This window comes from Mobula hypostoma, chromosome 13 (genome assembly GCF_963921235.1).
Source record: "Mobula hypostoma chromosome 13, sMobHyp1.1, whole genome shotgun sequence".
In the NCBI taxonomy this organism is placed as follows: Eukaryota; Metazoa; Chordata; class Chondrichthyes; order Myliobatiformes; family Myliobatidae; genus Mobula; species Mobula hypostoma.
Window position 1 is genome coordinate 18,166,146 of NC_086109.1, and position 22,382 is coordinate 18,188,527.

At 42.5% G+C, this 22,382-nt stretch overlaps 1 protein-coding gene across 5 annotated transcripts in view; it reads left to right on the forward strand.

Annotated features, from left to right (window-relative positions):
• The window catches only part of LOC134355464 (cyclin-dependent kinase 18-like), a 128,939-nt gene that overhangs the window by 101,697 nt on the left and 4,860 nt on the right, over nt 1–22,382 (forward strand). For all 5 annotated transcript variants that reach the window (XM_063065390.1, XM_063065387.1, XM_063065388.1 and 2 more), the window contains exons 11-14: nt 4,936–5,033; nt 6,851–6,956; nt 7,419–7,461; nt 16,854–16,944. In XM_063065390.1, the coding sequence (XP_062921460.1) occupies nt 4,936–5,033; nt 6,851–6,956; nt 7,419–7,461; nt 16,854–16,944 (338 nt within the window). The remainder of the gene's footprint in view (nt 1–4,935; nt 5,034–6,850; nt 6,957–7,418; nt 7,462–16,853; nt 16,945–22,382) is intronic.

Below are 22,382 nucleotides of genomic sequence, written 5' to 3' on the forward strand. Positions count from 1 at the left end.
CAGTAGAGACTCAATATTATCACCATGTAACAAAATAAAGAATCAACCATGTGCCTAGACAAAGGTGTGCATCTCAGAAGTTAATTGTTGGAACCCAACCAGAAATGGAAATCTTTGGTAGAACATCTATTTCCCTTCAACCATTCAGTTCTTGAACCAACCAGCAAAATCCTAGTCACTATTTTAGCAACACTATGACCACTTGACTTTGACTTTTACCTTTGGCTAGCATCAAGTATCAAGTTATTCAACCAAAAATATATTGCTTAGCAAAATTGAGTACTGTTCCTTCCAGATGCTGGAAGTCACTTGTGTGGAAGAAACATTTGCTGAAGCCTTGACAAGTTACTTCTGTGAATGTTTCTTTCAAACTAGTGACCTCCAGCATCTGGAGTGAAATAGCCGACAACACTGAAGAATGCTTTATTTTGCTAAGCAATAAAATTTAGGTTGAATAACTTGAATTTTATTTCTTAGCAAAATTAAGTGTCTTGAATAGGTGATGCATTTGACTGCATGGCTTGCTGATGCTGGAGAGAGTGAATTGAGTTGGTGGATGTTGAAATCATCAGACCAGACCAGGTGATGTTCGTGTTCTTGAGCGGTATCTTACCTGCATTTAGCCAGGCAAGTAGGGACGTCTTGCCAGATTTCCAGCTGGTGCCATGTAGATTGTGTAAAGGCTTTGGTAAATGAAAAGGTGAATCACTTGTCACAGGATGCAGTCTCTGTCTTCTTATTAGTACTCCCCCATTGACAGCCATTTCTTCAGCTGCCAAATACGTATGGTCCTTCTCTAAGCTTCTTCAACTCTCTCGCCTTCTTTAAGAAGTTAAGAAGACACTAGTGAACTGTATGAGTTATTGTATTGTTTCAGTGGTTTTATGATCAGCATTCCTAACTCTGGCTTTAATTCCACGTTGATTTAATTCCTCAAATTTAAATTCCCCAGAACCATAGGGAATGCAAACTCACATCTCTGAATCAGTGATTCAGAGCTTTTACTGCTGGTTTAGTAAAGTAATCCTCAGAATGTCGATGGCAATACAAATTGTCCGTGGCAGTGCAATATGTCCAGTGGCTGCACTCTTCCTTGTCAAAAATGATCATTTGCCTGTATTAAAAGGCAGGATGCCTACTAAGCTATTTGTCACCACAATCCAGTCAATAAATTCCCCTGTTTTAATGGACTTCTGTGTGAAAAAGAAGGAGACCTTGAGCTTGATCCTGCAAATTAAAAGCTACTTTTTTGTCGTGGTAAATTTGGGAAATTCAGTACCATGTCTTCTGTTTCCTCATCTTTTCAATGTAAGGCCGGGTTTCCCATTGATGTGTGATGAAAAATAAAGGAAGGAAAATGGAATTGAACCCAGAAAATAGCAACCATCTTGTCGTTCTTTACTGATCTCCCTTCTGGCACTCATCGCTGTAATCCTGACAAGTGCTACACCTGCCCCTACACTTCCTCTCTCACTATCATTCAGAGCTCCAAATAGTCCTTCCATGTGCGGTAACACTTTGCTTGCGAGTCTGTTGGAGTCATCTGCTCCTCTACCTTGATGAGAACAGACACAGATTGGGGGACCGCTTTGTCGAGCAGCTTTGCACTGTCCGCTGCAAAAACCAGGATCTCCTGGTGATTACCCATATCAACTTGTCTTCCCATTCCCATTCCCATCCCGACACGTCTGTCCCTGGCACTCTCTACTGCCATGAGGTCAAACTCAGGTTGGAGAGCAACACCTCAGTTCTGGGTGCTCTCTAACCTGATGGCATGAACGTCAATTTTTCTAACGTATAATTTCTCCCCTTCCCTCCTTATCTTATTTTCCACTTTCCATTTCTATTACTCTCTTACTGCTTCTCACCTGCCCGTAACCTCGCTCTAATTCTCCTCCTTCTTGACTTACTTCCATTGTTTACGGTCCTCTCCTATCAGAGTCCTTCTTCTGTCCTTTCCTTTCCCTGCTTCTCACTTCCGCCCCCCCTTACTCACCCACCCACCTCTCCCTCACCTGGTCTCACCTATCACCCGTCAGCTTGTCCTCCATCCTCTTTCTCTACCTTTTTATTCTGCCTTCTGCCCTCTTCCTTTACTGATGAAGGGACTCCACATGAAACATCAACTGTTTATTCCCCTCCACAGATGCTGCCTAATTTGCTGGGTTCCTCCAACATTTTGTGTGTGTTAATCAGTATTAGTGTCTCTATTCCAGATTGTTGTGGAGGCTTCGTTGCTGAAGGCTTTTAAAGAGGAGGTAGATTTTATTTGAAAGTTCAGGGAATTGGGTGCGATGGAGAACTGCACAGATAAAGCCTGGGAAAGGTCATCCACGATCATATGGAACGGCGGATCAGGCTTGAGAGGCCAAGCGGTCTACGCCAGCTCTTGGAGTTACAAGTGCAGGTATAGGCAATTTGGAGCCATACACAAAGGAGCTGGTGGAGCTCAATGCCAGGTAGCAACTAGGGAGTTAAATGAACAGCTGATGCTTTGGCAACCTCCCAAAACACTGGCTGTTCATTTCCCTCCTTTGATGCTGACTGACCAGCTGAGTTTCCTCAGCTCCTTTGTGTGTTACTTCTGCTTCCCATTAGGGCATTGAAAGGTCACCTGAGTGTGCAAATTCTGAAACTTTGGATGGAGATAGTTATAACTCCAGCCCAAATTTTTACATAGTCATCCTACAGGAAAGGCAATGTTGCTCCAGCAAGGTAGAAATTTGTTGCCTTTGCCTCCCCACTTGTGGAATAATCATTGAACTGTGACAAGGAGGGATTTCTCCTTCCAGTAAACAAATTCCACCCTCCCTTTATTCCCCTCTCTTACTTTTTACTTCTTTTCACCTGCCTATTACATCCCCCTGCCCTCCTCCATCCCCTTTTCCTTTGGTCCACTGTCCTCTCCTATCAGATTCCTACTTTACCGGCCCTTCACCTTTCCCACCCACCTGGCTTCACCTTTCACCTTCCAGCTAGCGTCCTTCCTTCCCCCCCCCCCACCCACATCTTTTTATTCTGGCATCTTCCCTCTTCCTTCTCAGTCCTGATAAAGGGTCTGAGCCCGAAACGTCGACTGTTTATTCATTTCCGTAGATGCTGCCTGACCTGTTAAATTCCTCCAGCATTTCGTGTGTGTTGATGAGGAGGGAAACCTTGTGGAGATCTATCCACAATCCTTTCCTGTAAAGATACTTGCAGAGATCCATCTTCTTATCCACTCATTATTCTAGAATTTCAGGGTCTCTTGGTCCGTCCATGTAGTCGGGCATGAAGATTTTGGATCACACATACAGATCTAGGGCACCTCAGTTCCTGATCTTTGTTTCAATCATCAAAAGCTTTTCCTGCTGTAGGAGGGTTAGTAAGCAGAGGGCATAGATTTAAGGTAGTTACCCACCTACCTGGGAGAAAGATGCTTCTTTTGTGCAGTGAATAATTATGAACAAAAATGTACTGACTGAGAGGGACATGGATTTAGTGAAGGAATTAGATAATCCCTTGAAAAAAGAAGGATTGCTGGGGCCCTAGGGAAAGAGCAAAAGGATGGTATTAATTGGATAACTCTTTCAAGAAGTCTGTACAGACCCTTCTCTGATGTATTATTCTTCATCTCAACATGAAGCAAATTAATGTCCCCTTCTGAAACTGTTCTGCTTTCATTGCACTCTCCATGTTGTGTAATTGTAATCTGTTTTCACAGCTTGCAAAATGTCTCCCAGCTCGGCAATGTTTTCCTTGAAGTGTCTGATTCCTGCTTTTCTTAAGCAGCATTTTTAACAGTTCCACATAACAGTACAGGAGGAAAGGGTGAGCAGGCTACGGCTTTTCTCTTTGGAGCAAAGGAGGAGAAGAGGTGACTTAATGGAGGTATATAAGAAGCTCAGATAGAATGAATGGCCAGCATCTTTTTCCTAGTGTGGAATGGCTAAAATAAGAGGGCATCATTTTAAGGTGATTGGAGTAAAAAATATAGTGGGGGGGAGTTGTCAGAGGTATGTTTTTTTTATGCAGAGAGTGGCAGATGCATGAAACACACTGACAGGGATGGTGGTTGTGGCAGGAACTTCAGGGATATTTAAGAGAATCTTAGGTAGATGAAAGGAAAAAGGGGACTATGCAGGAGAAAAGCATCAGATTGATCTTGGAGTAGGTTAAAATGTTGTCACAACATAATGGGCTGAAAAGTCTGTACTGTGCGGTACTTTACTCTGTTCTATGTTCTAAAGTCGGGGGTGCTGTCTTTCAGATGAGTTATTAAAACTACAGCTCTCTCGGGTTGATGTCGGAGACACTGAAGTGCTGGTTTGTGGTCTTGGTTTCAATAGATTCTGGATCAAGGACTCCTTGGGGCTTTGTGGCTTCTGCTGTTGTTTGCATGGTGGGGGTGTGCTCAGTGCTTCTGCTGGCGTGGGTGGGGGGGAGAAGGAGGTCGATGCTTTTGCTACTATCTGTGTGAAGGAGGGGGAGGGGGGCTTTGATGTTTCTATCATCCATTCTATGGTGTTTCTTGTTTCGTGGATCCCTGTGAAGAGTACGAATTTCAGGTTGTATGCTGTATACATACATGGATATTAAAATGAGCCTTCGAAAGTTCCATGACCCTATCTTAAAGAGCAGATGGAGAGTTATTTGTGGTGATATGGTTAGCGTTCATCCCTCAAATTACTTCTCAAAGAGGGATATGTCTGAAGTTAATCCTTCCCTAAATCTCAACAACTCATCTGAATTTGGCCATTGTGTTTCCTACAGTACAAGAGTAACCACACTTCAAAACCATTTCCCCAACTGTGAAATACTTTGGTTTGACCTGAGTCTGTGAAAGAAACCTCAGAAATGCTTATAATCTATTTTAGGCTGTCTATCTCTGTTCTACACTGCAAGGACTGGCTGTGTAATAATTTCAATACCATTTGCTCTCCTCTGTGTTCCTAGGGGAGTTGGCTGCATTCTGTATGAAATGGCTGCTGGAAGGCCATTGTTTCCTGGTTCCACAGTGAAGGAAGAATTACACTTAATTTTCAGGCTTTTAGGTAAGTGTAGCATTGATATACTATGATTTGGGGACCAAGCCTATCCCATCCAATCCCCAGATCCTGAAATGATATGCTAGAATTTAATCGTCAATGTTAACAACGTGTTTTAGACAAAGAACTTAGGGGCTGCACAGCTATAAAAGGTGGAATAAATCAGACATAAGCTGAAACCTTTTTTTTACAAAACCTTACAGAAGTTCTTTAGATGGGTCATTGCATTACTTACTACAGAATTATAACTACAAATTTATGTAATAACTTAATCAATGCCATATTGCTACCGTTGTTTTAGCCTTGGGTTAGTAGAACTGATTTTTCTGACTTGTTTGATCTTATTTTTATCAATATCATCCATGCCACAGATCAAAGAAATATCTGTGAAATCTAAGCACGTTCCAACCAATTGATGTTGTGATGAATACTGCAGTTAATTATTCAGTTACTTCTGTGCTTTGTTTTCCAATTTCCATAGAATCAGAGGAAGCTTACAACATGGAAGGGGTCTATTCAACCCATTGGGTCTTTGTTGACTCTGTGCAAAAGGAGTCTGTTTTTGCCTCATCTCTTCTTTCCATATCCTTGCAAACACTTTATTTTTAAGTGGTTATGCAGACCCTTTTAAGCGTCAAGATTGAATCTGCCTCCATTTCCCACCAGGACTGCCTTCCAAGATGTTAGTTCTTTTATATGTCCCCGTGACTGATAGTTCTCTCTCCGATTATCATTCTTAAATGCATCCCGAATGCAAAAATTAAAGAAATAGGCCTAGTTTCAGGGATCATCCTTACACTTCCCTTTGTACAAAATTGTAAGCAATTTTCCATCTTATGGTAGTCAATCACTGCCTACAGGCTATTGGAATATTACTGTATGGCCTAAATCTCAGCCAGTTCCTTTCTTATGTCAACACCCACAAAATGCTGGAGGAACTCAGCAGGCCGGGCCAGGCCCTGACGAAGGGTCTTGGCCTGAAACATCAACTGTACTCTTTACCATAGATGCTGCCTGGCCTGCAGAGTTCTTCCAGCATTTTACTGGTGTTTGATGGATTTCCAGCATCTGCAGATTTTCTCTTGTTTGTGATTGGATGATCCACTCTAGTGTCTCTCAGCCGACCTGAAACCATGATTTATCTATCTGAACTACATACACCTAATCTCTCTTCTACCTTTAACCTCTCTACTACCATCCCACTGACAGTTTTAAACCATCCACTATCTTTGTTATATGTTCCTTTCCTGAGACTCCAGAAACATGATCTTCCTTGGTGAAGGTGAATGTAAGATACTCATTTGGTGCCTAACCTTGCTATTGACAAGTATGTTGAACTTCCTTTCTGTTTGATAATTTGTATTTTTTCTATTTAATTCTTCTGCCTTCTCCCCCTCTGTCTCCATTTATTCATTATCCTCTTGAGAGGATGTGGAATTCAGGAGCTGGTAAGCACAAAGTGGGACAAGAATCTGTTGATATTTTGGAATATACTATGGTCAATCTTTGCTTTCTGCTCTGTGTCCCCTCCCCCTTTTCTCACTCAGAATATCCTTTGTATTTTCACTTAACATGAGGACTTTGATATTAACACAAACACGTACACTTATTTTGATTTATTGTGTAATCCTGACTTCTGATTATAAAAGGAACATGGTTCTCCATACCTGAGAAAGCACTATCTATACAGCTACATTCCATCTAACACCATGTCCATAAGTAAAAGCATGATACATTACACAGTTCAGACCATTAATCAACAAATCAATTGTACAGTTAGTTATATTTACTAACAATACAAATTCTATAATGTATTGTTTCAGGAACTCCCACAGAAGATACATGGCCAGGAATAACATCAAATGAAGAATTCAAAGCTTATAGCTTTCCTTATTACCGACCTCAACCAATGATAAATCACGTTCCCAGGTACACCGGTAATTTACCCTGCTTATTTCATGCTGTAAATTGTTATATGGTTAAATTGTGTAAAGCATATTTCATGACATTTCAATAAGCAGAGGGGCACTATCTATGGCTTAGTGCTCTCTGAATCACATATGTGCTAAATACCTCTCCATTGACATGAGAACAAAAACCAAGCTAAAATACCCAGACCTGCACTCATTTCAGTCTTCCAGCTGGGTACGGGTATCGATTTTAACCAGCGTTTTGATGACAATCTCTGCCATTTGTCATTGAAACGCCATTTAAAATCAATACTAGTACCCAACTGGAAGCCCAAGAAGAGTTTATTCGTCATACACACCGGGAAAGCACTAGATCTTTTTCACTCACTTGAAGATTTGAAGTTACTGAATCATTGTCTACGACAACATTTCAATCTTCTGTTCAGGTGACAAGCTCATAAATTCTCATTTGTTTTTCTAGGCTGGATCCTGAAGGATTAGATCTTTTTTCCAATCTTTTATTGGTAAGACCATAAATAATTGAAAATTTATTAATACATATGTTTTCAACTTTTTCTGATCAATGTTCTTTGTATGAAGCATTATTCACTATAGCCTTTAGGCTCTCTATTGGTCGGGGTCAACCATGGATGTTTCATCCCAGCTGTCTATGTGACACGCAAGCCAGGGCAGTATGATATGGAGAGCAAGCTGTTGCCTGTGCAGAAGGATTCCCCTCTCCATACAGCTAATGAATCTAAATGAATGGCAGAGACTGATGCAGTTTGGCACCAGTGGTACCATGGGAGTTGCCAGTCAGCATTGAACTCAACGTAGGACTGCCTTGGGGACTCTAGTTCCGGATGTTTCCTTGTGCATATTCCTGAAGCCTTCCCCATCAGTGGGTATAGCCGTAAGGAAGTTTGAGATCAGAATTTTCCTCTTCCTGGATGACCTGCCAACCACGGCTGACAAGCCTCATGGCTCTTGGTTTTAAGGCACCAATAAATCACCTTTGCCCTTTCTGCTGCCAGTAGAAACGTTTCTGCCGGGCTTAGTAGCTATGCTGCACGTGAAGGTCAGGAGATGGACTGGGCTGTCAGAGGCTATAAGAGATGCACACACCATTTAGTAGGTAGTGGGAGCTTATCCCCACCAACCTCTCTTGGTCATGACAACCTTAAGGAATCACTATAACCCAGAATAAAGATAATGTAGCGTTGTTTATTTTGGGACTACACAATTGAAATTGTACTTCCCCAGGCAGTACAATGTAATCAGAACAGTATTTTAGCCATTTCATGTCACTATGGAAAACTAAATGGACACTTCTCAGTGTGAATTGTTCTGAATCTGACATAAACTGTGACATGCCCATGTCCAAACAGAATTAGTTAAGCAATGGAAGAAATCAGATCACAGTGTCTTTTCAAAACCAAACAGATTTATCAATATATGTTTGGATTCAAGACAACTTACCTTGGGAGCAGAGTAATTAAACACATAAGCCAAGTATATCTCCCAGTACCTCAAGGCAATGTTGTTGAGTAAACAACTAAATGAGCTCACAAGAGGGTGGACCTGTCACAGTCCTCAGTCTAATGATTTTGAAAATAAGACTGCCTGGACTAGGTTAGTGAGAAGGGAGAAGAGAATACGTGCAACGAATTGAGTGGATGACAATGTTTGTGTTTCACTCAAAAATGGTGAGGGAACTCAGCAAGTGAGGCTGCATCAATGGAAGAGTATTGGCTTGAAACATTGACTGCTTATTGCCCTCCAGACTTGCTGAGTTCCAACAGTTTTGTTCAAGATTTCTAGCATCTACAGAATCTCTTGTGTCTGTGTTTTACAATGGCTTTTCCCTAATTTGCATTGTGATTGTTTTATTATTGTCACATGTACTGGGATATGGTGAAAAGCTTTAGGCTTGTATGCCAACCAGATGGATTGTTCCTTACAAAAGTACATTGAGGCTGTAAAAATGAAAACCGACTGCAGAATATAGTGTTACAAATGCAGAGAAAATGCAGTCCTGGTAGCCAAATTCCGCAAAGACCACTATGAGGTAGACTAAAATATCAAGAGTTCATTATTTTTGTGTATAACAGGTCATTAAAGAGCACTTTGCTCACTCAGTGTGGATTATATATGGAAATAGAACCTGACATGCTTTTGGGATCTGAGCAACATTTCCATCCACAAAAAGTGGAAGTTCCCAGTGGCCAAACATTTTACTTCTGATTCCCATTCCGTTCTGACATCTCAATAGACAATAGACAATAGACAATAGGTGCAGGAGTAGGCCATTTGGCCCTTCGAGCCAGCACAGCCATTCACTGTGATCATGGCTGATCATCCACAATCAGTACCCCGTTCCTGCCTTCTCCCCATATCCCTTGACGCCGCTATCATTAAGAGCTCTATCTAACTCTCTATCTCGGTCCGTGGCTATCCCTTGTGCAATGATGAGGCCATCTTCAGGGTGGAGGAGCAACACCTTATATTCCATCTGGTTAGCCTCCAACCTGATGGCATGAATATCGATTTCTCCTTCTGGTTAAAGAGAAATTCACTCCCCTTCCCCTCCTCTTCTATTACCCACCCTGGCCTCTTACCTCTCTCACCTGCCTGTCAACTCCCCCTTCTCCTTCCCTTTCTCCTCTGGTCCACTCTCCTCTCCTATCAGATTCCTTCTGCTCCAGCCCATTACCTTTCCTCCCCATCTGGCTTCACCTATCACCTTCTAGCTATCGTACCTCCCCTCTCCCTACCAATTTATTCCAGCATTTTCCCCTGCCCTTTCCAATCCTGAAGAAGGGTTTTGGTCCGACGTGTCTACTGTTTATTCATTTCCATAGATGCTGCCTCACCTGCTGAGTTCCTCCAGCATTTTGTGTGTGTGTGTTGCTTTGGACTTCCAGCATCCGCAGACTTTCTCTTGTTTATGATTGACAACATTTGATGCCCAGCATTACTTGCCCTTGGGAAGGTGCTGGTGAGTTGCCTTCCCGAACAGCTTCGGCCCTTCTGGTGCAGGCTCTCCAATGGAGCTGCTGAGAGGTAGTTCCAACATTTAGGTATTGTGACCAAGCAATATTCACGTTTTTTTAAAATTTATTTACTTAATTATTGAGATACAACATGGAGTGGGTCCTTCCCGCCCACCGAGCCATGCCAACTAGCCTAATCACTGGACAATTTACAATGACCCGTTAACCTACCAAATGGCATGTTGTTGGACTGTGGGAAGAAACCGGAACACCGGGAGGAAACGGGGAGCATGTATAAACTCCTTACAGTCAGTGGTGGGAATTGAGCCATAGTTGCCTATACTGTATAGCATTGTGCTAACCACTATTTTACTATGCTGCCCCATTATATTTCCAAGTTGGGATAAAGTGTGACTTTGATGGGATCCTGAAGATGGTGGTGTGCCTACCCATTTCCTGGTAGTTCATGGTGCTGGTGAGGGTACAGGTTGGCAGGTATTATCAGAATAGCCCGGGCAAGTATATATGGTGCATTTTGGCTCTGGTTTATAATTGTCACATATACCAAGATCCAATGTAGGGCTTCTCTTGAACACTGTCCACAAAAATCAAAATCACTACACAGTACATCGAGGAAGATCAAGATAAAGTAATAACAATGCAGAATAAAGTGTAAAAGCTACAGAAAAAAATCAGGTTCAGGAAACAAAGTGCAAAATCCTTATGAGTTAGACTGAAAATCAGGAGTACAACTTATAGTACAAGAAGTCTCTTCAAGAGTCTGATAATATTATCATCAGGTTCACTGTCCCACAGGACATGCTGTCTTCATGCTGCTGCCATCAGGAAGAAGGTACAAGAGCTTCAGGACTCACAACGCCAGCTTTAGAAACAGTTATTACCCCTCAACCATCAGGCTCTTGAACCAAAGGGGCTAACTTCAATTCATCATTGAAATGTTCCCACAGTCTATGGACTTCCAAGGATTCTTCATCTCATATCCTCGATATTTATTGCTTATTTACTATTATTGTTTCTTTTTTTTGTACTTGCGCAGTTTGTGTCTTTTGCACACTGGTTAAACATCCAAGCTAGTGTGGTCTTGTTTTTGATTTTATAATGGTTATTATTCTATTATGGATTTATTGGGCACACCGCCAAGAAATAAATTTCAGGGTCATATATGGTGACATACATGTACTTTGATAATAAATTTACTTTGAACTTAGAACTTTGATAACAGCAGCGTGAGCCTGGTATTCAGTCCTTTTTATCATCTACCTGATCGGAGAGGGAAGAAGAGGGATTGGCCAAGGTACATGGGGTCGTTGTAGACTATTTTGTAGACAGTACACACTTCAGCTACAGTGTGCCAGTGCTGGGGGGTATATCTTTTTAGAATATAGTGGTAATTACGCAAATATTTTGTCTTGCTTGGTCTCGAGATTCTTGTGATTCATCATCATCCGTCCATGATGCGTCTGGTAAGATGGAAACGCGCTCAGATGCATCAGCTTCTATGAGGTTAACCAAAGGTGCTTTTGTGCTTTTAAACATTTGTTATGATTCCAAAACTCTGCTGGATAGTAAGAACATAAGGTACTGCGAGTCTACACCATCAATAGCAGAGAAACTGAAGGAGCTGGACTTGGCGCAGACTGCGCTGTTGCCTCCGACAGAGAGTTGTAGATGCACAAAGGAGCTGTGCACGCTTAACAATGAGTGATCATCCGAATCGCTTCTGGCAAACGTTGGGGGAGGCAGCAGGGGTCGGTCATAGTGAGGACTAAGCCTTAAGCTGTGGTGTCACCTGTTTGCTGCCGCCCAGGGGGAGGCAACGGAGTTGGACGCCCCGCCAGAGTACCAGAGGCGGTGCAGTGCAGCCTGGCGCCCATGCTGGAGTCGGTGCTGCCCCCCAGTGTTCGCTTGGCAGAACACATTGTATTGTGTTCAACTGCAAACAGCTGCAACATTCATGGACTTGGAGACTGCTATCTTATGTGCTATAGGTACCTTGTGCTGTGTGTGACTGCTGGTACTGTGTTTTGCACCTTGACCCTGGAGTAACACAGTTTCATTTGTCCGTATTCATGTATGGGCGAATGACAATTAATCTTGAACTTGGAACTTTTCTTCGCTCCTGATTTGAGTTGTAGTTGATGGAAAGGTTTTGAGATATCAGGAGGTCATTCATGATCCACAGGATACCAGTCTCTGACTTGCTCTTGTACCCAGAGAATTTATATGGCTGATACAGATGAGGTTTTGGTCACTGATGATCGCAGGTTATTGGTGGTGGGACTGGTATTCAATGATATTGTTTTCTCCAAGGTAGGAGGTTGCACTCTATGTGCAGAGAAGGTCACTGCCTAACTCTTCTATTGCATGAATCTCAGGCTTGTACATAGTGACATATATGTACTTTGATAATAAATATACTTCGAACTTTGAATGTTGCTTGCCACTTATCAGCCCATGTCTGCATGTTGTGTAGGTTTTGCTCCATGAAGGCAGGGGGCTCTTCCCTTCTGTTAGTGTAACCCGAGGTTCGGTCGGCAGCATTAGTCTAGGGGAAGACACTCTCCGGCCCGCCAAACTTGTGAAATCTCGTTTGTGTGGATGCTGCATGATGTTTTCCCCTGTTATAAATCAGTCCCACGAGATAACAAACAGTACACCACATGCAATTAAATGATTTAGCTTTATAATTCTTAAGTTGACTAGAGGGTTAGTAAAGAAAACAAAAAGAAAAGTGCCCATTTTAATGAAACAGTCTAATGCGCACATTGGAGCTGACAATTTTCCCGTCTGTTCATTCTCCAATGATTTCCCCCAGGCATCGTCAGCTCCCGACCCCATTCCACATCCACTCAGACCTGCAGTCTGCGACCTCTCCATTCAGGCATTTTCTCTCTCCAGCCAAACAAAAGCCTGCAAATACGTCGCACTCGGGCACACGAGAAAGAAGAATCTTCCCTCATTAGACACCGCACATTCCAAAGCTCCCGTGATCTCCAGTCATAACCCGAACACACCGTGGCTACAGAGAAACCAATGCATTAGTGGTGAAACCTTTCCCAGGACGTTACATTGGGAATGTGTAAATAGAACTGAGCGTCGTTCAGTCATCAGTGAACACTTCTATGCTCATGATGGGAGGAAGGTCAATGTTGAAACAGCTAAAGATGGTTGAACCTTGTAATTTGTCCAGAGGAATTCCTGCGCCGATGTCATGGGGTTTGGATAGTCGGTTTCTGACAACCACAGCCATCTTCCCCTGGGCATGTTATGACTCCAACCACTGTACTGTTTTCTCTTTGATGCTTTTATATGGGTACCTTCATGCTCTGCTGGTCAAATGCTGCCCCAGTGTCATTGGCAGCCGTTCCCACCACAGCTCTGGAATTCACCTCTTTGCCCCATATTTGGATGAAGGCTGTGATGAGGTCTGGAGCTGAATGGCTCCTGGTGAATCCCTACACTGGACATGGGGGTAGGTTGTTGGAGAGTAAATGTGACGCCACTTTCCTTCACATTGCTGATCACATGTAGATGGGAGGGGAGGAGAAGATGGCAGTGCCACGCAGCGCGTGTGGCCACTCCAAAATGATATTGTATGTGTTAACTAGGGGGCCGTGCACAATCCTGATTTGATGGAGACAGCCGTGAGAAGCACGGAGGAACATCTGGAGAAACTTCTGAAATACGTGCTTCGCTGCCACTGCTACTGTGTGATCGAGAATCTCCAGAGGGGAAGACCCCAAATCCTTGGCTTTGCCTATTGCCTGTTGCCGGGACCAGAGTCGAAGCGCTCGGTGGAGATGGTGCTCGGTGTCGGAGGGCTGGTCGGAAGCTTGAAGTTTTCAGACGGACTCAAGAGTCGGCTGTGGTCGGATGCTTCCAGGATGCTGCATTGGCAAGTTTGCGGCGCTGGAAGCTCATGGCAGGGAGAGTTTTTCTTCCTTCTACCGTCTGCATGAGATGATGGGACTTTCGAGAGACTTTGAGACTTTTTTTTACTGTGTCCATGGTCTGTTTTTATCAAATTACGGTATTGCTTTGCACTGTTGTAACTATGTGTTATAATTATGTGGTTTTTGTCAGTTTTTTAGTCTTGGTTTGTCTTGTGTTTCTGTGATATCATTCTGGAGGAACATTGTATCATTTCTTAATGCATGCATTACTAAATGACAATAAAAGAGGACTGCGCATCCTCATAAACTAATCTAATTTAATCTAAATTCACTGATCAGATGTGTCCTGCAATCTCTTCAGTCAGATGTATCTGACAATATCTGGAGTTCAGGGGGATAATAAGTCAAGCGTGGTAGAATGGCATATCAGACAAGATGGGCTGAATGGTCTAATTATGCTCCTACATCTTATGTTGGACAGAGGCCAGTATTGGAGCAGCTTAGCTGGAGGTATCACTAGTGCCGGACTGCAGATCTCTAGAACTACAGCTGCAATGTTGTCAGGTACCTTGGCTCTTGCTCATACCAGTGCTCAATGCAGTGTCTGGATATCATCTGTAGTGAATTGAGTTGTTTGGAATCCGGGGATCTCTGAAGAGGGAAGAGATGGATCACGTGCACGACTCATCTGACCTAATACTGTACTGAATTTGTTTGTAGATTAGAGAGTCATTAGCTGCACCAGCATTTATATTTCATCCTTAACTAGCGAAGATATGGGTGTACTGTTGGTGTTAAGAGAGAGCACATACTGCGGATCTAGTGTCATAGGGCAGGCCAGATAGAGGTGACACAGGCAGTTGTAGACACTGGAATACGGAGAACAGCAAAAGTACTGGAGGAACTCAACACGTAGGAGGATCTGTGGAAGGAAGTGGACAGTTGACGTTCTACATAGGGACCCTTCGTCAGTCCAGATGAGGGGTCCTGACTCAAAACGTGGACTGTTCATTTCCCTCCACAGATGCTGCATAACCCATTGAGTTCATCCAGAAATTTGTTTAGTTGTTGAAGATGACAGGTTTTTTTTGCAACACACACCAAATTCTGGGGGAACTCAGCAAGTCAATGAAGGGGGAAAAAACATCTGACGTTTCGGGCCAAGACCTTTCATCACAACTGCTTTTGAATAGGATCATCCAAAAGACAGGTTTCTTTAGCAGAGGGCATAAGTGAACGAAGTGTGTTTTTTAATCACTACTATCCGGATTAGGTTTTGATTTCAAATTTTACTGTGGTGGGAATTGTTGCATTCTTCACATCAATAACTTGGGCCTTATGATTTTTGTCCAAAACGTAACTATGATGCAACTGCCTAAACTGCCTCAGTTAATTCATACACAATCCTTTATTTGTTTGAATATTTTAATAACTCTCCTTGGCTCCAAAGCTAGCATGGTGATGTCTCATAGCACCGGCTAAGCAGGTTTGATCTTGACATCAGATGCCTCTGTGTATATATTGCACAATTCCCTGTGATTGTGTGGTTTTCCATCATATGATTACACATGCTCTCTTCTTGCTGCCGCCAGTGGGAAGGAGGTACAAAAGCCTTGGATCCCACACCACCAGGTTCAGGAACAGTTATTACCTTTCAACCATCAGGCTCCTGAACCAATGTGGATAACTTTACTCAGCTCAACGCTGAACTGATTCCACACCTATAGACTCACTTTCAAGGACTCTGCAACGCATGTTCTCAATATTATTTATTTAATTATTGTATTTGCACAGTTTGTCTTTTTTGCACTTTGGTTGTTTGTCAGTCGTTGTTTTTGTATAGTTTTTCAATTATTCTATTCTACTTCTTTGTTCTGCTGTGAATGACTGCAAGAAAATGATCTCGGGGTAGTATATGGTGACACAAACACACTTTGATAATAAATTTACTTATGTTGATATGCTTCAGCTTCCTCTCACATCCCAAAGACATTCTGGTTGGTTAATTGCCTGCTGGAGTTGCCTACTACCCCTTAGTGTAGGTAAGGAAATCAAAGGAAAGTTGATATGTACATGAGAGAGAATAAGCTTTGGGGCATGGGTGGGGGGAAGGGGGAGGGGGTTGGTGAGCTGACAGAATCACTCATTTTGCAATTGAGATTTGGTGGAATGGCCTCCTGGGTGGTTCCTGTGTCTTTCCTGCTTGCACCTTCCCTGTACCATGTGGCGTCACAGTAGCACAGCGGTTCGCGTGACGCTATTACAGCTCGAGGCCCTCCAGAGGTTGGAGTTCAATTCCGCTGCTGTCTGTAAGGAGTTTGCACGTTCTCCTTGTGACTGCGTGTAATCCCTCCGGGTGCTCCAGTTCCCTCCCACAGTCCAAAGACATGCCAGTTAGTAGGTTAATTGTCTTTGTAAATGGTCCTGTGATTATGTTGGTGATAAATAGGTAGGTTGCTGGGTGATGAGGCTTGTTGGGCCATAGGGGCCTGTCCAAGCTGCATGTCTAAATAAATAAAAAATAAAATAAATTTTAACTGAGCTCCACCAAATGGATGAGACATGAACTTGGCTGGGTTACAGAATTGAGGTGTAAACCTGGCATGGTTACAGAATGGAGGTGTTATCTTGGCTAGGTTACAGAATCTTTTCCAGAGTTCCGAGGCAAGTGGGAAACCACAAGGATACTGTGGCTAGGGAACGATGCACATTTCATCTGGCCTGCCACACACCAACGAAACCACAGAGCAGGCAAACTTGGGAGAGCAGAAAAATATTGGGATTAGTCTGCTAGCTTTGATCTCCTGCTGATCATAGAAGGGTTCATTTCAAGGCAGGAGTGAAACCAATATGTTGCTACAAAGAGGGTCTTATTAGAAACAGACTTAGCTAATTGACGGCTTGCATTTTTTCTTTGATCTATCCGGTATTGACTTAAGTTGTGGTAAGTTAAAATATAGAACTTTCTAGCATAATGTGTCTAACATGTCAATTCAATCCCCGTGACAGTATGAAGCTAAGAAAAGGATTTCGGCCGAGGATGCCCTCCTGCACATTTATTTCAAGAGCTTAGGAGAGAGGGTACATCTTGTCCCAGATAGTGAGTTCCTTCTTATTTGTGGGATGTTTTCCTGCTCTGTTTTGTTGAAAAAAATAACTGTTAGTATCACTGGGATCTTAAGAGAAAAGAAAGAAAGATCTCCTTGGTTCATACTCTCACCCTGAGTCAGAAACAGATAGAATGAAGAACTGCTGGAACTGTTTGAATGATACCAGGGAGTATACTGTTTTTTTTTTACAGTATTTATCCCTTAAACTCATCACTGAAAATTTGGTATAATAATTTATTTCAGCATTGTGAGGTTTACTGTATACCACATCTTATTGAAACTATGGAGAAAATAGGATCAGTAGATGGCCACTCACTATTCTACTATTCAGTAGATGATGACAGACCTTCTACCTCAATGTCATTTCCCAATCTGGAAATGATGGAAAGTAAAGAGAATCCATATCCTGGCCCCACAAAAATACAAGAAGTTAAATTGCCCCAACCATCTCACCCTCAAATGGGCTGGTTAGCTACAAATGCAAAGCATTCATTACAGAGATACAGCCTTGTAACAAAAGCCAATTCCCATTACCCCCAGTTCCTCTCACTTTCAAATATTAATCTATTTCCACATTAAATATGTCTAATGATTAGATACCTATTAGATCTAGAAATATAAACATCTCCTTATAAAATACATCCAGCAACTTGGCCTCTACAGCCATAGAGTCCATTGGTTTAATATCTTTGAGTGGAGAAATTGCTTCACTTCTCAGTCCTAAATCTCTTGCTCTGTTACTGAAATTTAAATCTTTCATTCTAGATCCCTCCAGCCATTGAAAATATCCACCCTACATACATTCTGCTCATCCCTGTTAGAATTTTGTAAGCTGTAATTAAGCCCACTCTCATTCTTCTGAACTCTCATGAGTTTCGGTAACCCACTTTCTCTTTATACAGCAGCCACTCCATCTGTATAATCAGTCCGGTAACCTTTGTTGCTTTCCCTCTAAGAAGGCTGGGGGGATGTAACCAGCAAAGCATCCCAGAGATTAGGTCTTGGCTGCCTTACCTAAATGAGATTAGTTGTATGGGGTGTTACTGGTGTACAGCTTTGGCTACCTTACCTAAACAAGAGGGTGCGGAGAAGCTTCACTATAATGACCCCGGGAATGAAAGGGTTAACACATGAGGAGAGTTTGATGGCTCTGGGCTAGTTCTCATTGGAATTTAGAAGAATAATGAGGAATCTCATTGAAAGCTATCAAATATTAAAAGGCCTAGATAAAGGCCTAATGCCTCTTTTAGTGGGGGAGTCTAGGAACAATGGGCACAGCCTCAGAATAGAAGGACATCCCTTTAAGACAGAGATAAAAATGTATTCCTTTAGCCAGAGGGTGGTGAATCTGTGGAATTAATTGCCACAGATGACTGTGGAGGCCAATTCATTGGGTGTACTTAAAGTGGTTTGATAGGTTCTTGAATAGTAATGGCATCAAAGTTTATAGGGAGAAGGCAGGAAAGGGATAATAAATCAATCGTGATGGAATGGTGGAGATGCAATGAGCCGAATGGCCTAACTCTGCTCTTGTGTCTTATGGTCTTACAGCAGTTATAGTAGGATTGGAGGCAGTCCATTTTTTTTTATTCACTGGATTAATTCCTGGGACGAGAGGGTTCTCAGATGAAGACAGACTGGGCATTTTGAATTTACCCCTTCAAGTTTAGAAGAATGAACTGTGACCTTATTCAAACATGTAAGATCCGCAGGGTCCTTGACAGGGTAGATGCTGAAATATTTCTAAGGGTGGGACAGTCATGAGCAAGGGAACATGGCTTCAGAATGAAGGGCTGAAGTGTGCAGAAATTTATTCTCTGAAGGTTGTGAATAGCTGGAATTCTCTAATCCCAAAGATGGTGGAGGCTAGATCATTCGATATATTTAAGGTGGAGACAGATAAGTTTTTTTTTTCAGATTCAGGAGCTGCGAATAATGGGAAATTGGCTTTTGTAACATGGCCTATTTCTCTGTAGTGAATGCTTTGTAATTGTATGTAACTAACCCCTGGAGTGTAGAAGAATGAGGGGAGATTTGATAGAGGTATATAAAATTATGATTGGTATAGATAGAGTGAATACAAGCAGGCTTTTTCCACTGAGGCTAGGGGAGAAAAAAACCAGAGGACATGGATTAAAGGTGAAGGGGGGAAAAGTTTAAAGGGAACATTAGGGGGAGCATCTTCACACAGAGAGTGGTGGGAGTGTGGAATGAGCTGCCAGATGAAGTGGTAACTGCAGGCTCACTTTTAACATTTGAGAAAAACTTGGACAGGTACATGGATGAGAGGTGTATGGAAGGATATGGTCCAGGTGCAGTTCGGTGGGACTAGGCAGAAAATGGTTCGGCATAGCCAAGAAGGGCCAAAAGGCCTGTTTCTGTGCTGTAATGTTCTATTGTTCTATGGTTCTAACCCATTTCTGAAGATATCACAAGATCACAAGACAAAGGAGCAGAAGTAGGCCATTCGGCCCATCGAGTCTGCTCCGCAGCTCCCCCATGAACTAAACTATTCACCCATCTAGTTCCAATTTCCGGCTTTTTCCCCATATCCCTTGATACCCTGACTAATTAGATACCTGTCAATCTCCTCCTTAAACACCCTCAATGATCGGGCCTCCACAGCCATATGTGGCAACGAATTCCACAAATCCATGACCCTCTGGCTAAAAAAATTTCTCCTCATCTCTGTTTTAACTGGGTACCCTCTAATTCTAAGACTATGGCCTCTTGTCCTGGACTCACCCACTAAGGGAAACAACCTTTCCACATCTACTCTGTCCAACCCTTTCAACATTCGAAACGTTTCTATGAGATCCCCTCTCATTCTTCTATACTCTAATGAATACAATCCAAGAGCCGACAGACGCTCCTCATGTTAGCCCCTGCATTCCAGGAATCATCCTCATAAATCTTCTCTGAACTCTCTCCGACATCAGTATATCCTTTCTAAGATAGGGGGCCCAAAACTGCACACAGTATTCCAAATGAGGTCTCACTAATGCCCCATAGAGCCTCATCAACACCTCCTTACTCTTATACACTATTCCTCTTGAAATGAATGCCAACATAGCATTCGTTTTCCTTACCACCAATCCAACTTGGTGGTTAACCTTTAGGGTATCCTGCACGAGGACCCCCAAGTCCCTTTGCACTTCCGATTTCTGAATTTTCTCCCCATCTAAATAATAATCTGCCCGATTATTTCTTCTTCTGAAATGTACAACCGTACATTTGTCAACGTTGTATCTCATTTGCCATTTCTTTGCCCACTCTCCTAAACTGACTAAGTCTCTCTGCAACCTTTCCGTTTCTTCAGCATTTCCTGCTCCTCCACCTATCTTGGTGTCATCCACAAACTTGGCCACAAAACCATTTAATCCATAATCCAAATCATCGATATATATCGTAAAAAGAAGCGGCCCCAACTCCGACCGCTGCGGAACACCACTAGTAACCGGCAACCAATCAGAATAGAATCCCTTTATTCCCACCCTTTGCTTTCTGCCTATCAGCCAATGCTCCACCCACTTCAATATCTTTCCTATAATTCCATGGGCTCTCATCTTATTAAGCAGCCTCATATGCGGCACCTTATCAAAGGCCTTTTGAAAATCCAAATACACAACATCCACAGCCTCTCCCTTGTCAATCTTATTCGAGATTACCTCAAAAAATTCCAGTAAGTTGGTAAGGCAGGATCTTCCCTTCATGAAACCATGCTGGCTTTGGCCTATCTTGTCATGCACCTCGAGGTATTTCATAACCTCGTCCTTGAGGATTGACTCCAATATCTTTCCAACCACTAATAGGTCTGTAATTTTCTTTTTGCTGCCTCCTTCCTTTCTTAAATAGCGGAACTACATTTGCGACCTTCCAGTCCTCCGGAACCATGCCAGAGTCTATTGATTCCTGGAAGATCATTTCCAATGCTTCCACAATCTCCAAAGCCACCACCTTCAGAACCCTTGGGTGCACCTCATCCGGACCGGGAGACTTATCTATTCTTAGTCCACTTAGCTTCCCAAGCACTTTCTCTCTAGTTATCTTGACTGTACCTAATTCTATTCCCTGATACCTCTGCTATCAGGTATATTGCTCATGTCTTCCACTGTGAAGACTGATGCAAAATACTCATTCAGTTCCTCCACCATCTCTTTGTTATCCATTATAATTACTCCAGCATCATTTTCAATCGGTCCCATATCTACCCTTGTCACTCTTTTACTCTTCAGATATTTAAAAAAACTCTTAGTATCCTTTTTTATGTTAATCACCAACTTCCTTTCGTAATTCATCTTTTCTTTCCTAATGACTTTCTTAGTTTCTTTCTGTAAGTTTTTAAAGGTCTTCCAGTCCTCATTTTTCCCACTAATTTTTGCTTCCTTGTACGCCGTTTCTTTTGCTATTATTTTTGGCTTAACCTCTCTCGTTAGCCACATTTGTGCCATTTTTCCATTCATGATTTTCTTTTTTCTTGGAATATATTTTTCCTGCATTTTCCTTATTTCTTGTAGGAATTTCATCCAATTCTGCTCTGCCATCCCTCCATTTAGTTTACTTTTCCAATTGACTTGGGCCAGTTCCTCTCTCATACCACTGTAATTTCCCCTGTTCCACTGAAATATCGATACACCTGATACCAGCTTCTCCTTTTCAAATTTGAAACTGAACTCAATCATATTATGATCACTACTTCCAAGAGGTTCCTTTACCTCCAGCTCCCTAATCGCCTCAGGTTCATTACACAGCACCCAATCCAAAACAGTCAATCCCCTGGTGGGCTTCTGGACAAGTTTCTCCAAAAAGCCATCCTGTAGGCATTCTACAAACTCCCTCTCCTGAGATCCAATACCTTCCCGACTTTCCCAATCCACTTTCATATTAAAATCCCCCATAATTATCTTGACATTGTCCTTCTGACACGCTTTTTCTATTTCCAGCTGCAACTTGTAGTCCACATCCCGACTGTTGTTTGGAGGCCTGTATATAACTGCTATTAGTGTCTTTTTACCCTTGCCATTTCTTAATTCTACCCATAAGGATTCTACCTCTTCTGATATGAAGGTGAAATGAATAGAATAACCTAACCCCTTGTATTTTTATAATGTCAGGAACAGGATTTTCTTTACCTTTTAGCCAGTTCATCTTATGACATGGGCAATCATGGTCTTTACATCAACATGATTGTTCTTGGCAATTTTTTCTACATAAGTGGTTTGCTATTGTCACCCTCTGGGCAGTGTCCTTACAAGACGGGTGACCCCAGCCATTTTCAATACTCTTCAGAGATTGTCTGCCTGGCGTCAGTGGTCGCATAGTGATCACATAGTGCATCAGCTGCTCATACGACCAACCACCACCGGCTTCCACGGCGGTGTGGGGGGGGGGGTTGTTCTAAGCGGGTGCGACACCCTGACCAACGTTG